Below are 14,293 nucleotides of genomic sequence, written 5' to 3'. Positions count from 1 at the left end.
CTTCCCTTCCCTCCTTCTCTCCCTCCCCACTCCTTCCCTCACTCATATTCTCTCTCTCTCTCTCTCTCTAGCTCACTTTCACAACTTGGAACATTTCTTTGTTTTTTGGTTTTGACCTGATTCATTATTTTGTAAATACTGGCTTATTTTTGTCATGTGTAGAAAACACACTGAATTCTAGTCTTCCTTTTTCAAAGGGTTTATATAAACAATTTTACCTCTTTTCATGAAAAAAATTCCTGTTTGTCAATTTTATATACATTTTGCTTGATAATAACTTATTTGACTTGACGGAGAGAATTGATGATAAATGTCATGTAAGATATATTTTCTATCACTTGACATTTATTTCAACTTTGGAATTGCCCTCATATTCAATGGTCAGCAGTCCCTTCAGGAGAAAGGAGTTACACGGAAAGTTGGATGAAAAGATACCTTTGGCCCAACATGAGCTCTTTCTCCTGAGCCCAGCATTGAGTCCGCGAGTGAAGCCCACGCTGGCCTTCCTCCTCCTAAGGAGACACTGGCGTGGCTGCATCTTGGCTCAGACATTCTTCCCTCACGTCTGACCCAGGGGGCGTGCCGCCGAGTGCCGCCGACAGTGCTGATGTGAAAATGACCCCTGGGCTTAGACCGCCTCTGGACTGGGGGGCTAGGAATGGACTATACACGCCTGGTGGGAGCATAGCGTTGGCTTTCCTGATTTTGGGGTGACCTGTACCTGGGCACTCCCCTTGCTGGGACCAGGATACTGTGTTGGAGGTGAATTACAGAGAGCGGTTACGCGAGATTTCCACGCCTGGGTGGCTCCTGGACCGCGATGTAGACTGATGCCCTGGCATCCAGCCTGGGCACTGCGGGGGGCTTGGGGGGTGCCCTGGAGGCAGAGCCCCCCTGATGCCACCCTGCCGGCCTCTGTGCTGGTCGCCCTGCATCCTGCTGAGGCCAGGAGGGTCCGGGAGCTTGTCTAGGGGACCCTAAGGCGCCCGAGAGCGGCCATTGCCAGGTGGAACCTGGTCCTATGAATGCGATGCTATTTTTACTCCAGAATCTTCAGCTGCAGGTCACACTGACGGTTACTTTAATTTTCAGGGTCTGACAGGCAATCCTGGGGTTCAAGGTCCTGAAGGAAAACTAGGGCCTTTGGTAAGTGTTTTAAGCCAACGCCCACAGCCATGGGTGCTCCTCCAGGCAGGCAGCTTAGGGGGGCTGATGTTTTGGATCATGTGGGTGCTGGCGAGTTTATCTGTTTAAGGGCCCTGCCCCTTGGAAGCAAATAGTTAGGATCTGCATATTTTCAAATTCACCAAAATTGTCACATTTTATTGAAGTAAATGTTTGAGATTAAAATTGCTTCCTGGACATCAGTGAAAAAGTCAGAATGATGTATTCTTCATATTGATGAGATTTGTCTGTTAGCAGCATTCTTATTTCTCTATGTTCCTTCCAATTTGATACATTTAAGAGATAAGTAGGTATGAATTTTGACATATACTCTGGGCCCTTCTCTTATATGCAAATGTGAAGTAGAAGTCTGAGGTTTCATTGCCATGAAGTTAAAGGAGAAGGGGCAGATTCCTCTTTTCATCTGAGAATGGGAGGAGACATGGAGATGAGGCTCCTGTATAGAATGAGAATGGAGAGTCAAAGATACTTCAACAGCTTTCGCTTGTTTTTGTAGACGCTCACCTGTTCTAATTCACTCAGATAACAATGTCGGATAACTTAAAACATATTAAGTTTTATAGTGAGCAAAGGCAAGTGACTACTGGGGTAATGTGATGTTTAGGAAGAACCTACACAGAACTTACGTGGCTCCTGTGGCTTTTGCAGGGCGCTCCGGGGGAGGATGGCCGCCCCGGGCCCCCCGGCTCCATAGGAATCAGGGGGCAGCCTGGGACCATGGGGCTCCCCGGCCCCAAGGGCAGCAGTGTGAGTACATGTGTAACGTGCCTGTCATCTCCTGTAGTTCTCACCTGGAACAGGCATGCTTTGGACAAATTGATTGACATGTAAGTTTGTTCTTTAGGGTGATCCTGGCAAACCTGGGGAAGCAGGAAATGCTGGTGTCCCTGGACAGAGGGTAGCTATATACATTTTCTGCTAAAGAAAAGAAATAAAATTACGCAAATTCTCATGGCCCTCATCTCACAACTTCTCTCTGTGTGATGCTAGGGAGCTCCTGGGAAAGACGGCGAAGTCGGCCCTTCTGGGCCCGTGGGCCCCCCGGTATGTGATCTTTTGGCAAAAATGTGTTCATATTGCATTTTCCATTGTGTTTTTCTAAGACTTTACTTATGATAACTTTGGGGGGAAATAAAGAAGAAGTGCAGATTGAAGAATTGCAGTTATATCTGCATATCTTTCCTTTTGATCCTGTGCTGGAATCTTCTGCCTTTTAAAATGGCATGATTGGCTTCTTCATTTTAAATCTCTATAAAATGCTGATGGCAAAAGGCTACCTCTTCATCTTTATGTATCACTGTTGGAAATATGTCAACTAAGGAAAATAGAGCTTGATTAACATTTAATACTGTATTTTATTTAAAATATTAAAATACTGAATATTATCTATCTTATTCTAATAATGTGTCCTATAGATATTTATTTAAGCTGGTTTTTCTTTTGAGGGGCTAAAAAGGAATAATACTCTTTGAGGTATATTTTCATCCTAGCATTGTAACATGAAGTGTTTATCAGAAATATTTTGGCATTTTATTTGCTTAAAATACCAAATTAATTAAAATGCTAGCTTTGTTGACTAGTTTTGAAGGTTTGATTAATGGTTTTTATGACACTTAGAAATAAACTGCAATGAAAATATTACCATTTTAGATTAGATATATGAAAGTAATGAATTTTTCCATCTCCAATTCATCCAATTTCCCCATAATTTTATGGTTAGCTCCAGACAATTTGTTTGGATCAAAAAATAAACACATGTCATCAGTCTCTTTGCTGGCTTTGAAAGATATTTTCTCACTAGCAAGGATTTCAAACCAATAGATGACTTTTAATACTAGTTTAGTATCCGGCCAAAGTGCAGAACATGTGATTGGAAGAAATACAATAAATGGAAATACTTCTAGTGGTTCTCACGGGCAGGAAGCGGGGTGAGGGCTGGCTCGGGATTTTCACCATTTCCTTTCCTCTGTGCCTTAGGGCCTCGCTGGGGAGAGAGGCGAGCAGGGCCCCCCTGGCCCCACCGGCTTTCAGGTACGCGCGGGTTCTGTGCTTGAGTCCCTTTCCACTGACTACACGCTCTTTTAAAATGTGAAAAGATACGAGAAAACGATGCGTAGCTCTACAGTTTTCCAGGTCATCCCTCTTTTAGGAAATAGGATAGACATTTGAATAAAATCAAACATTTTTTTAAAGAGAAAGAATAGACTTCCCCTGAAAAACTGATTAAAACCCAAAGCTATTAACAAGTGAAAAACCAAAAAATATTCTTCATATCGCAGTGACATTTATTTAACTGTTTTAAGGCTTATCTGATTTTATTGGTACAGTATCTAAAAGATTTTGTTGAACAAATTTTCATAATTTATCTAAATATATTGGTATGGTAGATTATTTAGCAGCACGAATAAGAATAATTTGGGGAAAAGAAACTTTCAGTAGTATTCTAGTAACCTAGTACTGTGGTCGGCAGATCGCGACAAATACCACGTGTGGGCGCACATATAGTGCGAGTGAAGCTTTGTGGCCCATGCACAGAAGTCGGTATTTTGTGGACGAGCCACACTCAAGGGGCCAAAGAGCCGCATGTGGCTTGCGAGCTGCGGTTTGCCGAGCTGCAGTTTGCCGACCACTGACCTAGTATATTGTTTTCAGAGCCTTTATAAAAACCTACAAATCTAAAGAGCCTCCTGTTACATTGTTCTTTTGTTTGCTAAGTGATATGCAAATGAAGGCCTAACCAATCAGCTAGCTTCTGTGGTTAGTTATGAGATGGAGGTCTCTCGGTCTGTGTTTGTGTAACTTGTGTTTGAACAGCATCTTTTGCTTGAAAAATAGAGTCCCGGAGGCTCTCTGAGCTGTAGGAGGTCAGCTGCTGACACTGGTGGCCTGGTCAGCTTCACAGTCACACTTCCATTGTTGCTTTGGTTTTAGGGGCTTCCAGGCCCCCCAGGGCCCCCCGGGGAAGGTGGAAAGCCAGGAGATCAGGTAAGTGTTTGAATACGAAGAACAGCAAATACTAAAAACCACTGCTTCTTAATATCACTTATCATGTGTGAGGCTCCATTCTGGTGTGATTTACATATATTATCTTTTTATAATATCTTTTTATTGATTTCAGAGAGAAAGGGAGAGGGAGAGAGATAGAAACATCAATGATGAGAGAGAACCATTGATCAGCTGCCTCCTGCACACCCCGCACTGAGGATCCAGCCGCAACCCAGGCCTGTGCCCTGAGGGGGAATCAAACCCCAACCTCCTGGTTCAGAGGTGGACGCTCAACCACTGGGCCACACCGGCTGGGCCATATGTTATCTTTTTTAACCTCAAACCACCCTTGCTACTATTACTCCCCTTGTTATGGAGAGGAAAGGGGCCATACAGATGTTGGGTCGCACAGCTGGTGGGCTTTGAGCCCAGGTCACATGCTTCCCAGACTGTGTTCTTAATCCCTGAGTGAGTCTGAGTCATGTGATGGAGTTTTCCTGGAGGCTTTACCAGCTGTTATGAACAGATACTACTTTATCTCTATCATTTTATGAGCACATGGGTTTATTTCGTTTATTTTTCCCTGAGGAATTCATTCATTCCACTATCCAACAAGTATTTGCTGAGTGCTGCGTGCTCAGCTGTGCTAAGCCTTGCTTGGCCTTAACCAGTTGAACAAGGTGGACATGGACCTTGCCCGTATCCTGTATTACAGTGGGGGGCAGAGCACAGGGAGACAGTGACAGTGACTCTAACTGCTATGGGGGGGCGGGGGCAGGGGGGGACTGTGTCTATGGAAACACAGAAGATGCCATTGATTCAGGCTGGAAGTTTAGGAAGAGTTTCCTGGACGAGGTCATAACTTCCATGAGATCTGAAGGATGAAGGATGGTAAGCGGAGGAGGAGAGGTGAGGAAGTGCGCTAGGACATGGAACAGGAAGGACAATGTTTTGTAGGTCAAGTTAAGGCCGTGAGCACAGTTCTGTGGGTCAGGAGTGCAGAGTGCAACTCAGATGGAGGGAGGCTGGAGGCGTGAATTGGGGCCAGATTATGGAGGGTCTTAATTTGAGTCCTATTTGTTCTTCCTCTTGGAATAATGGGAAGCTGACGAAGGGTTTTTAAGTAGGGGCACTACCGTTTGATTGAGTTTTAGGAAGATCACACCTCAGTGAAGACAATAATTTCAAGGGATAAGACCAGAGGCCTACTTTATACAGAGATTATCTTTATCAAAGAAAGAAACAAACTTTAATGGAGTCATGACTGCCCTAGTCTGAACCCACAATTCCTAGTAGAGTGTGTTGCCCACATTATATGTTCAAGAAGTATTTACTGAGTTAGTGGAATTGGTTTTATTCAACAGACCAGTACTCTACTGCTTTTAATTTCACTTCCCTCTCTTAAAACTTTTTCACATTGCATCAGGAAATAAAAGACTTTTAGTATATATTACTTCATCTCTAAAAAAATGAATGTACTTTGGAAGATAACGTTTTGTATGTTCTCACTGCCAAAAATCAAACATTCAGTTACAATATCATTTTTTTCTGGAAAAATATTTCCATCCAATTTGTGTGATGCCCACTCTATTTATAAAAGTGGACACATCTTTCTTTCTTCAATATTTTGGGCTTAGTGCGTTAAAAAAATTGGGTGTATGACCTGGAAAATTTCTAAGAAATAAATGCAATTTAGCTCAAAGATTTCCTTCCCACCTTTTAAACTGTATTTTACAGGGAGTTCCTGGCGATCCGGGGGCCGTGGGCCCACTGGGACCTCGAGTGAGTATTCTCTCCTTCACAACCGCCTGCTGCCATTGGCTTCCCTTTAAAAAGCACCTTTTCTGAGTGTCTTCAACGGGGCTTGCTGTGGCATTAAATTCTCTACTTACAGAAAATCAGTCCTGTGAGGAATATTCTGTGCTGGGAAACGACCCTAGCCTGCCTTCACGTCTATTTCTTACCACTAAATCGGGAAACCGAGCCTCAGTAGTTGCTCATTTCTGAACCTTTCCCCGGGAGGACCTGTTTCATGTTTTCAGGAATGTTCCTAACCCCTTTAGACCAAGCCCTGAGTCTGATACTCCACTGTTGTGCTAGGGAGAGCGAGGAAACCCGGGGGAGCGAGGAGAACCGGGAATCACCGGGCTGCCCGGCGAGAAGGGGATGGCCGGCGGGCACGGCCCCGATGGCCCGAAGGTGAGTACGAGCCAGCATGTGCTCCTCGCGTTCTCCAGGGTATTTGATTACTTAGTTTTCCTCCTCAGCAAATGCTTATGGGCAACTACAGGCTTGCGCTTGGCGCTAAGCGTCAGCTAAAAAGGAGTCCACTGTTGTGATGGGGTTTATGCTCCACTTTCCTTGTCCTGAGTTCCACGATTCTGCTGACAAAATATACGGACGTACATTGTCTTTACATCTAAAATGAAACACGGCAGAAGGCAAGAATCAGTGCCATTTCTTTCTGGGCGCCATTTTAACATTGATAGCAGACAATGGAACCAGTTTCAGTGTAAACATCTGAGGTCGAATTTTTCATGATTATGCAAATCTTACGATCCAAAGTGATTGCATAAGATTTGCTTCAATTTAATCACTGAATGAGCCTCAAAACCAGCTTAATATCATGGGTTTATTACAGAGAAAGTGAAATACTCTCTAAATGTAATATCTCCTTTCTTTAGAATCTCATCATGATGTTACCAAAATAAGAAAAAAGGGAAGCTCTATCATTTTTATTTGAATCAGTACTTAATTTCCCCAAAGAGAAAAGTTGAAAACATAAACTGATTATCAAAATGGCAGGTCTGATTATTGTTTTTTTAATGAACTCAGAGGCCATTTTCCAAATGAAACATAAGCACTGGGTTAGACCATGTGAAGTCTCTGAGAATCTACTATTTTGACTACTAACATGGTAATTCCATGTGGTTCAGTTTGGATATTGAGGTGCTCCCCCTTCCTGTTGGTTGGTTTCAGGGCAGCCCAGGACCAGCTGGCACCCCCGGGGACACGGGCCCGCCAGGCCTTCAGGGCATGCCCGGGGAGCGAGGGATTGCAGGCACGCCTGGCCCCAAGGGCGACAGGGTGAGTCTTCTTTCTTTTTTTCTGAGTTCATTCAGTGAGATTTTCTACCGACAGTGATGTCCTGGGCAGACATTACTTCCGCCGACCTGAGTCACAAGCCGTTCACTCACTCATTCATGTTTTAATGTCTATCTATTGAGAGAATGTGCAGTGCCCGGCATTGTTCTGAGCTCCAGGAGATACGGCTCCAAGCGTAAGACGTGACTCTTCACTCGTGAGCCCTCCATGCAAGTGTGGGAAGGAGACAACCACACGAACGCAGGCTGTTCTGTGTTTCCCCAGGGCGGCCTAGGAGAGAAAGGCGCTGAAGGCACAGCTGGGAACGATGGAGCAAGAGTAAGTGAAACCATTCGTCCCCCCCCCAGCCCTGGGGTAACATTATCATCATCATGGGAAGTTGCCTGGACTTTCCAAAATAACGTTTGTAGTGCTTCCATGGCGGTCGGACTCGCTTCCATGGCCGTCGGACTTGGAGAATGAGGAAACCTGAGATTAGACGTTGATCAACCGTGGACACTCGTTCTGCTTACCTCGAGTTAGGGCAGCCAGAACAGAAAGTCTATTGAGAGATGTGAGCGGTCACTGCTGTCCACGGCGGGGCCTCTCTCATCCTTCTTCACAGGCCTGTTCATTCTATAAAGTAGCTGATCTCATGAGCTGGTCTAGACCTCCTTCCAGGCGAGGCAGGTAGAGTTTTGTACAGCAAAGTTGTGATTAATGTTTCTCAGTATATTGGAGGTCAGGGGTGAGAAAACAACAGGGCGATGAATCAGCATTAGTAAAGGGGGAAAATGAAGAATACATTTTCTCTCTATGAAAAAGTGTGTAAATTTATATTTTATTTCATCAAATCCTTTAAGGAAGTATATTAGGTAAATTATTGGAAGAACGTTGTTCCACTGTAGATCCAGAGAATTTAATATAGTTTACTCGTGTTCTTGTTAATAATATAAAATTGAAAAATCATGTTTGTTCCTTAAGCTTCTTCAGTAGTACGTACAGAAATTAAATTACAAGCGAATATCTGGCTGCACAGGAAGAGGCAGCACACGGGTACCGGAGGGAAAACGTGGTTCGGGAAGAGCTGCCGCCGAGGGGAGGAGGGGGAGTCTGTGGCCACGTGTGGAGGAGACCCCGCTTGTATCCTGTGGCAGCCCCCCCGGGCTCTGAGCAAGAGCACCTCCTCTTCTCAGTGTCGCTGGGCTGTGACGCTTCCTTACATGCAGGGGGATGCAGAAAACCAAATGCATTAGCACACTTCACTTTTTTGAAATAAAAGAGTGACATTTTGCTAGCGTATTAGAATGCAAGAATATGGCATTTTGTACAAATGAAGACACGTCTCTTCAGTCTAGACTCAAATTTCAAGTAGGATTAGCAACGTTAATAGGTGAGAGACAGGGAGGCGCTGGTGGAGAACAGCACCGAGCCAGACTGCTGTCTGAAGGCAGGGCCACGTCTGGGTGAGCTGAATTAGATGAAAGAGATGAAGACATTCTGTGGAGATTGTTCTCGACCAGATAGAAACATGTTGAGAGCATGTAGATGGCGTTATTTATTCTGGGTCATGCTCTGCGAAAGCAGCCGCATGACACCAGCACAGCCCTTCTCTGTGTGTGTGAACGTGGAGACTTTGTGCCTTCTCTCCCTCAGTGTCCTGTTTCTCTGTTCCCTGACAGGGTCTGCCAGGCCCCCTGGGCCCCCCGGGTCCTGCAGGTCCCACTGGAGAAAAGGTAATGAGTCCTTCTGGGGAGTCGGCCCATGAGGCCTGGAAGCGGGCTCTCTCACAGTGTTTTCCCTTTCGCAAAGCATGGCCATTGGCTAGTTCACGTCCACATTCTCCCCGTTATCTGCCCTCCATGCGGGGCCCACCGTCCCACAGTGGTGCTGTGTCTGCTACTGTTTTGGACAATAACCGTCTACCATCTGCTCTGCAGGGTGAACCTGGCCCTCGAGGTTTAGTCGGCCCTCCTGGCTCGCGTGGCAATCCTGTAAGTGACTGTGTGTTATGATCTCAGTATCACCTTGAGCAGTAAGACAGTCCCGCTCTTTGTCCTGATAGCTATAGAAAACCGTGCCTGATACAGTAGGCTATTTATAACTTTCTGGTTTTCAGCTTTTACTTCTCTCATTAAACTTAAAAAAGTATCACTCTATTAATGTGATACAATCGAGTGAGTATAGGTAAGCAGCTCACTAAGTAATTAAGAGACTTCTTTGAAACTTGAAACCTTGGAAATTTTGTTCTATGGTATATACATATCATCTATCTATCTATCTATCTATCTCACATTTAAGAGTTTTCCTCAAGCAGTATGTCTGATTTTTCTATATATTATTTTAAGACACTCCAAATTTATATAATTGTATTTTTAAAAAACTTTAATTAAATTTATTGGGGTGGCGTTGGCTTCTATGGTATAATCTATCTATCTATCTATCTATCTATCTATCTCACATTTAAGAGTCTTCCTCAAGCAGTATGTCTGATTTTTCTATATATTATTTTAAGACACTCCAAATTTATATAATTGTATTTTTAAAAAACTTTAATTAAATTTATTGGGGTGACGTTGGCTAGTGGGGTCATATAGGTTTTTCAGGTGTCAATTTCTATGATACAAGATCTGCATATTGCACTGTATGCCCACCACCCAAAGTCAAACCATCTTCCATCACCATATAATAGGCTTCTTCAAACCCTATCCCCTCAACCCCCTCTCTGGGAACCACCGCCTGTGCCCATGAGTTTTAGTTTGATATCCCGCATATGAGTGAAATCATGTGGTTCTTAGCTTTTTCTGTCTGACTTCTTTCACTTGGCATAATATTTCAAGGTCCATCCATGTTGTTGCAAATGCCGCTATGTCATCCCTTCTTGTGGCTGAGTAGTGCTCCATTGTGTTATGCACCACCTCTTCTTTAGCCAGTCCTCTGTCGCAGGGCACTTGGGTTGTTTCCGTGTCTTGGCCACCGCGAATAGCTGCAGCGTTCCTGTGCATGGTGAGGTGTGAACGCTCTCCTCTTGTCTTCCAGGGTTCGCGTGGTGAAAATGGCCCCATTGGTGCTGTTGGTTTTGCTGGCCCCCAGGTATAATTTTCATGTATCTCTACGTTCCATGAACACTCCCCTGTTAGAGCGTGAGTTCATTAGTTATCAATGCCATATGTTTTGAAGGTGAAAGATTCTGGAAAGTTTGCAGTTTTCTAGCTATTCTCATTTTCAAAACAGTTCACGGACTAGCACAAAAATGGATGAGTTCATACAGTTCCAGATTCTATACTTACTTGTTATAGTGAAACCTGGTGCGATAACGCACTTCTCTCAGACTGCCGTTAAGGATCCCACCAGGCCGCTTCTCCCTTCTCTGCCGTCATACTGATTACAAAGCACCACTTCCCAACAGCTGATCACGTTCAGTGTTCATCATGTTAATAAGAGTCGCTGTAGAGTAACTTGTCCGTAAGTGTTGTAACAATTGCTTATTTATGCCGTTGACAGGGTCCCGATGGGCAGCCGGGCGTGAAGGGGGAGCCCGGAGAGCCAGGACAGAAGGGAGACGCCGGCTCCCCGGGGCCACAGGGCCTGGCAGGATCTCCAGGCCCCCACGTAAGCCCGATGGAGACCGGAAAGGCCCAGGCCCCAGCTCGGCGGGTGCGCAGCCCGTTTGCCTCACTGCAGCCGTCTCTCTGTTTCTCCCCATCTAGGGTCCGAATGGGGTCCCCGGACTCAAAGGCGGGCGAGGAACACAGGGCCCACCGGTAAGTTGGTTTGGGGTGGAGCTCTGGGCGGACACGGTCAGCTGAGACATCAGGACCTCTTGGATATTTTAAAGTTGATCTGAAGCCGCAGCAACAGCTTCTGCGTGTGTAACTAGTGCGGAGGGAGATCCGTCTAAATCAGCTCACGGTCTTGGAGACTCGCTGCCTCCTCCGCAGTATAAATGGCCCCTGAGCGGTGGGAGATGGGGAACGGCGCCGGAGCGCTATCCATTCCTGCTGTGACGTGCGAATGTGGTTTCAGCCCTGGCCTGGAACATGCCTGTGTATGTTCACGATGAATGGAGAGCGGAGAGGGAGAAATCGCAGCCTTCCTCCCAGTTAATCCAGCTCCACTCAAAACAAAGGATCAGGAATAGCTGGACCTGGGTCACAGCAAGGAGGGAACCCAAAGGGCCACCAGCTCCCTGTGAGAAACAGGTGGCGGGAGCCTACGTCACGCACTGTTACGTTAAGGGGCTTCTGTGCTGCGTTTCTAGGGCGCTACGGGATTTCCTGGTTCTGCCGGCAGAGTTGGACCCCCAGGCCCTGTGGTAAGTCAGTCCCACTATTGAAGGTGGAGTAACTACACACACACACACACGTGTCTGTACACAAGACAGAGATACACACAGATTTAATTCTTATTCCTTACTCTGTAATTTAATCCAGGCATGATTTGTTTTCCCAAATTAACAACCCTATCTGACAATTCATACTGGTGTGTTGTCAAAGCAAATTCATCTCTGATCCCCTGTTTCTTGGGGGAGCTTATCTGCAAGTCCTTTCAGCCCCAATCTTTGACTGCTGGCCCCTGTGATCACTAAATCCCAGTAGCCCTGTGCTCACCCTCTCCCTCAGTGGGGAAGCATTCCTGGGACTTTGTTTATTAAATGTTATTCTTCCTTGATAAGATGAGATCAGACAGAATAAGATGTTATGTATTTATTGTTGGGTCGGAGCCTTAAGAGGTTTGAAATTCAGGTTAATTTCAGGCCTGAACAATGACTCCTGGGGAACTGCCTGCCAACGATGTCCATTTTCTTCTGGGGAATGAATGTCCGAGTATCTGACAGGAAAACGGGCATGAGGCCGGGGAAGGCCCCTGAGGCAGACCGCTGCCCAGGGCCTCCCGGGCCCCCCCTGCCCTCCCGCTTTCTCTCTGTCCCACTAGGGAGCTCCAGGGCCGGGGTGCGCAGCCCGTTTGCCTCACTGCAGCCGTCTCTCTGTTTCTCCCCATCTAGGGTCCGAATGGGGTCCCCGGACTCAAAGGCGGGCGAGGAACACAGGGCCCACCGGTAAGTTGGTTTGGGGTGGAGCTCTGGGCGGACACGGTCAGCTGAGACATCAGGACCTCTTGGATATTTTAAAGTTGATCTGAAGCCGCAGCAACAGCTTCTGCGTGTGTAACTAGTGCGGAGGGAGATCCGTCTAAATCAGCTCACGGTCTTGGAGACTCGCTGCCTCCTCCGCAGTATAAATGGCCCCTGAGCGGTGGGAGATGGGGAACGGCGCCGGAGCGCTATCCATTCCTGCTGTGACGTGCGAATGTGGTTTCAGCCCTGGCCTGGAACATGCCTGTGTATGTTCACGATGAATGGAGAGCGGAGAGGGAGAAATCGCAGCCTTCCTCCCAGTTAATCCAGCTCCACTCAAAACAAAGGATCAGGAATAGCTGGACCTGGGTCACAGCAAGGAGGGAACCCAAAGGGCCACCAGCTCCCTGTGAGAAACAGGTGGCGGGAGCCTACGTCACGCACTGTTACGTTAAGGGGCTTCTGTGCTGCGTTTCTAGGGCGCTACGGGATTTCCTGGTTCTGCCGGCAGAGTTGGACCCCCAGGCCCTGTGGTAAGTCAGTCCCACTATTGAAGGTGGAGTAACTACACACACACACACACGTGTCTGTACACAAGACAGAGATACACACAGATTTAATTCTTATTCCTTACTCTGTAATTTAATCCAGGCATGATTTGTTTTCCCAAATTAACAACCCTATCTGACAATTCATACTGGTGTGTTGTCAAAGCAAATTCATCTCTGATCCCCTGTTTCTTGGGGGAGCTTATCTGCAAGTCCTTTCAGCCCCAATCTTTGACTGCTGGCCCCTGTGATCACTAAATCCCAGTAGCCCTGTGCTCACCCTCTCCCTCAGTGGGGAAGCATTCCTGGGACTTTGTTTATTAAATGTTATTCTTCCTTGATAAGATGAGATCAGACAGAATAAGATGTTATGTATTTATTGTTGGGTCGGAGCCTTAAGAGGTTTGAAATTCAGGTTAATTTCAGGCCTGAACAATGACTCCTGGGGAACTGCCTGCCAACGATGTCCATTTTCTTCTGGGGAATGAATGTCCGAGTATCTGACAGGAAAACGGGCATGAGGCCGGGGAAGGCCCCTGAGGCAGACCGCTGCCCAGGGCCTCCCGGGCCCCCCCTGCCCTCCCGCTTTCTCTCTGTCCCACTAGGGAGCTCCAGGGCCGGCAGGGCCCCTCGGGGAGCCCGGGAAGGAGGGGCCCCCGGGTCTTCGCGGGGACCCCGGCTCTCACGGGCGAGTGGGAGATCGTGGACCAGCCGGCCCCCCCGGGGGCCCAGGAGACAAAGGGGACCCCGGAGAAGACGGGCAGCCTGTGAGTTGGCATCTTTGCTCTAGACCACCTGTAACTAGATACTTGCTAATAGAAACCATCACCATCACTGTCCAGCACCCGGGCACCTCCTTCATGCCCTGCAGGCTTTGCATGTGCAGTTCTCTGCGTTAGGAAAGAGTGTGTGTGCAAATATGAAAGTACAGCACTAATGAGTGTGGTTTCAAAATCCAAACAAGAACACACTCTTTCTGGTCTATCTGCATTGGATGAAGTAAATTTTTTAGGAAGTACATTACTTCATTTAATATCCAAATGCCTTTAAACATTAATGTGTTCAGATACATCATATTATTCTCTTTATTTTAAAAATGTATTCTTTTAAAAGAGGAAATATATTTGCCTGAATAGTTACCTCTTTTATTCCATCAATATTCATATTAATCTTCAAGTTCTCTTTCATGTGATAAGCTATTTTTACTTCTTAAATAAGGTTAGAAGGTCTGTGTGGATTATAAACTGATTACTTATATATCATTTGGTCTTATGAATCAGGGAACTTTTTCTTGTACCAGAAAAGCCTGTTGAGCTGTGAGCTACTGTAACGTTCTTGCAGATGGTTTTACCCTGGACAACTTCTAATTCTAGTTTATCCTCAAAATTAGGGTCCGGACGGCCCGGGCCCAGCG

The 14,293-nt window shown here is 46.2% G+C and overlaps 1 protein-coding gene across 1 annotated transcript in view; it reads left to right on the top strand.

Annotated features, from left to right (window-relative positions):
- The window catches only part of COL5A2 (collagen, type V, alpha 2), a 193,340-nt gene that overhangs the window by 161,298 nt on the left and 17,749 nt on the right, over positions 1–14,293 (top strand). Inside the window, exons 27-44 of the mRNA XM_014539724.1 lie at positions 1,093–1,146; positions 1,834–1,932; positions 2,030–2,083; positions 2,176–2,229; positions 3,163–3,216; positions 4,117–4,170; positions 5,908–5,952; positions 6,271–6,369; positions 7,150–7,257; positions 7,540–7,593; positions 8,937–8,990; positions 9,195–9,248; positions 10,294–10,347; positions 10,759–10,866; positions 10,965–11,018; positions 11,516–11,569; positions 13,485–13,646; positions 14,270–14,290. Of these exons, the coding sequence (XP_014395210.1) occupies positions 1,093–1,146; positions 1,834–1,932; positions 2,030–2,083; positions 2,176–2,229; positions 3,163–3,216; positions 4,117–4,170; positions 5,908–5,952; positions 6,271–6,369; positions 7,150–7,257; positions 7,540–7,593; positions 8,937–8,990; positions 9,195–9,248; positions 10,294–10,347; positions 10,759–10,866; positions 10,965–11,018; positions 11,516–11,569; positions 13,485–13,646; positions 14,270–14,290 (1,236 nt within the window). The remainder of the gene's footprint in view (positions 1–1,092; positions 1,147–1,833; positions 1,933–2,029; positions 2,084–2,175; positions 2,230–3,162; positions 3,217–4,116; positions 4,171–5,907; positions 5,953–6,270; positions 6,370–7,149; positions 7,258–7,539; positions 7,594–8,936; positions 8,991–9,194; positions 9,249–10,293; positions 10,348–10,758; positions 10,867–10,964; positions 11,019–11,515; positions 11,570–13,484; positions 13,647–14,269; positions 14,291–14,293) is intronic.

The sequence above is a fragment of the Myotis brandtii genome, unplaced genomic scaffold, assembly GCF_000412655.1.
Source record: "Myotis brandtii unplaced genomic scaffold, ASM41265v1 scaffold227, whole genome shotgun sequence".
Classification (NCBI taxonomy): domain Eukaryota; kingdom Metazoa; phylum Chordata; class Mammalia; order Chiroptera; family Vespertilionidae; genus Myotis; species Myotis brandtii.
Note: the sequence above shows the minus strand (reverse complement) of the source record. Positions and strands in the feature narration are given on the sequence as shown.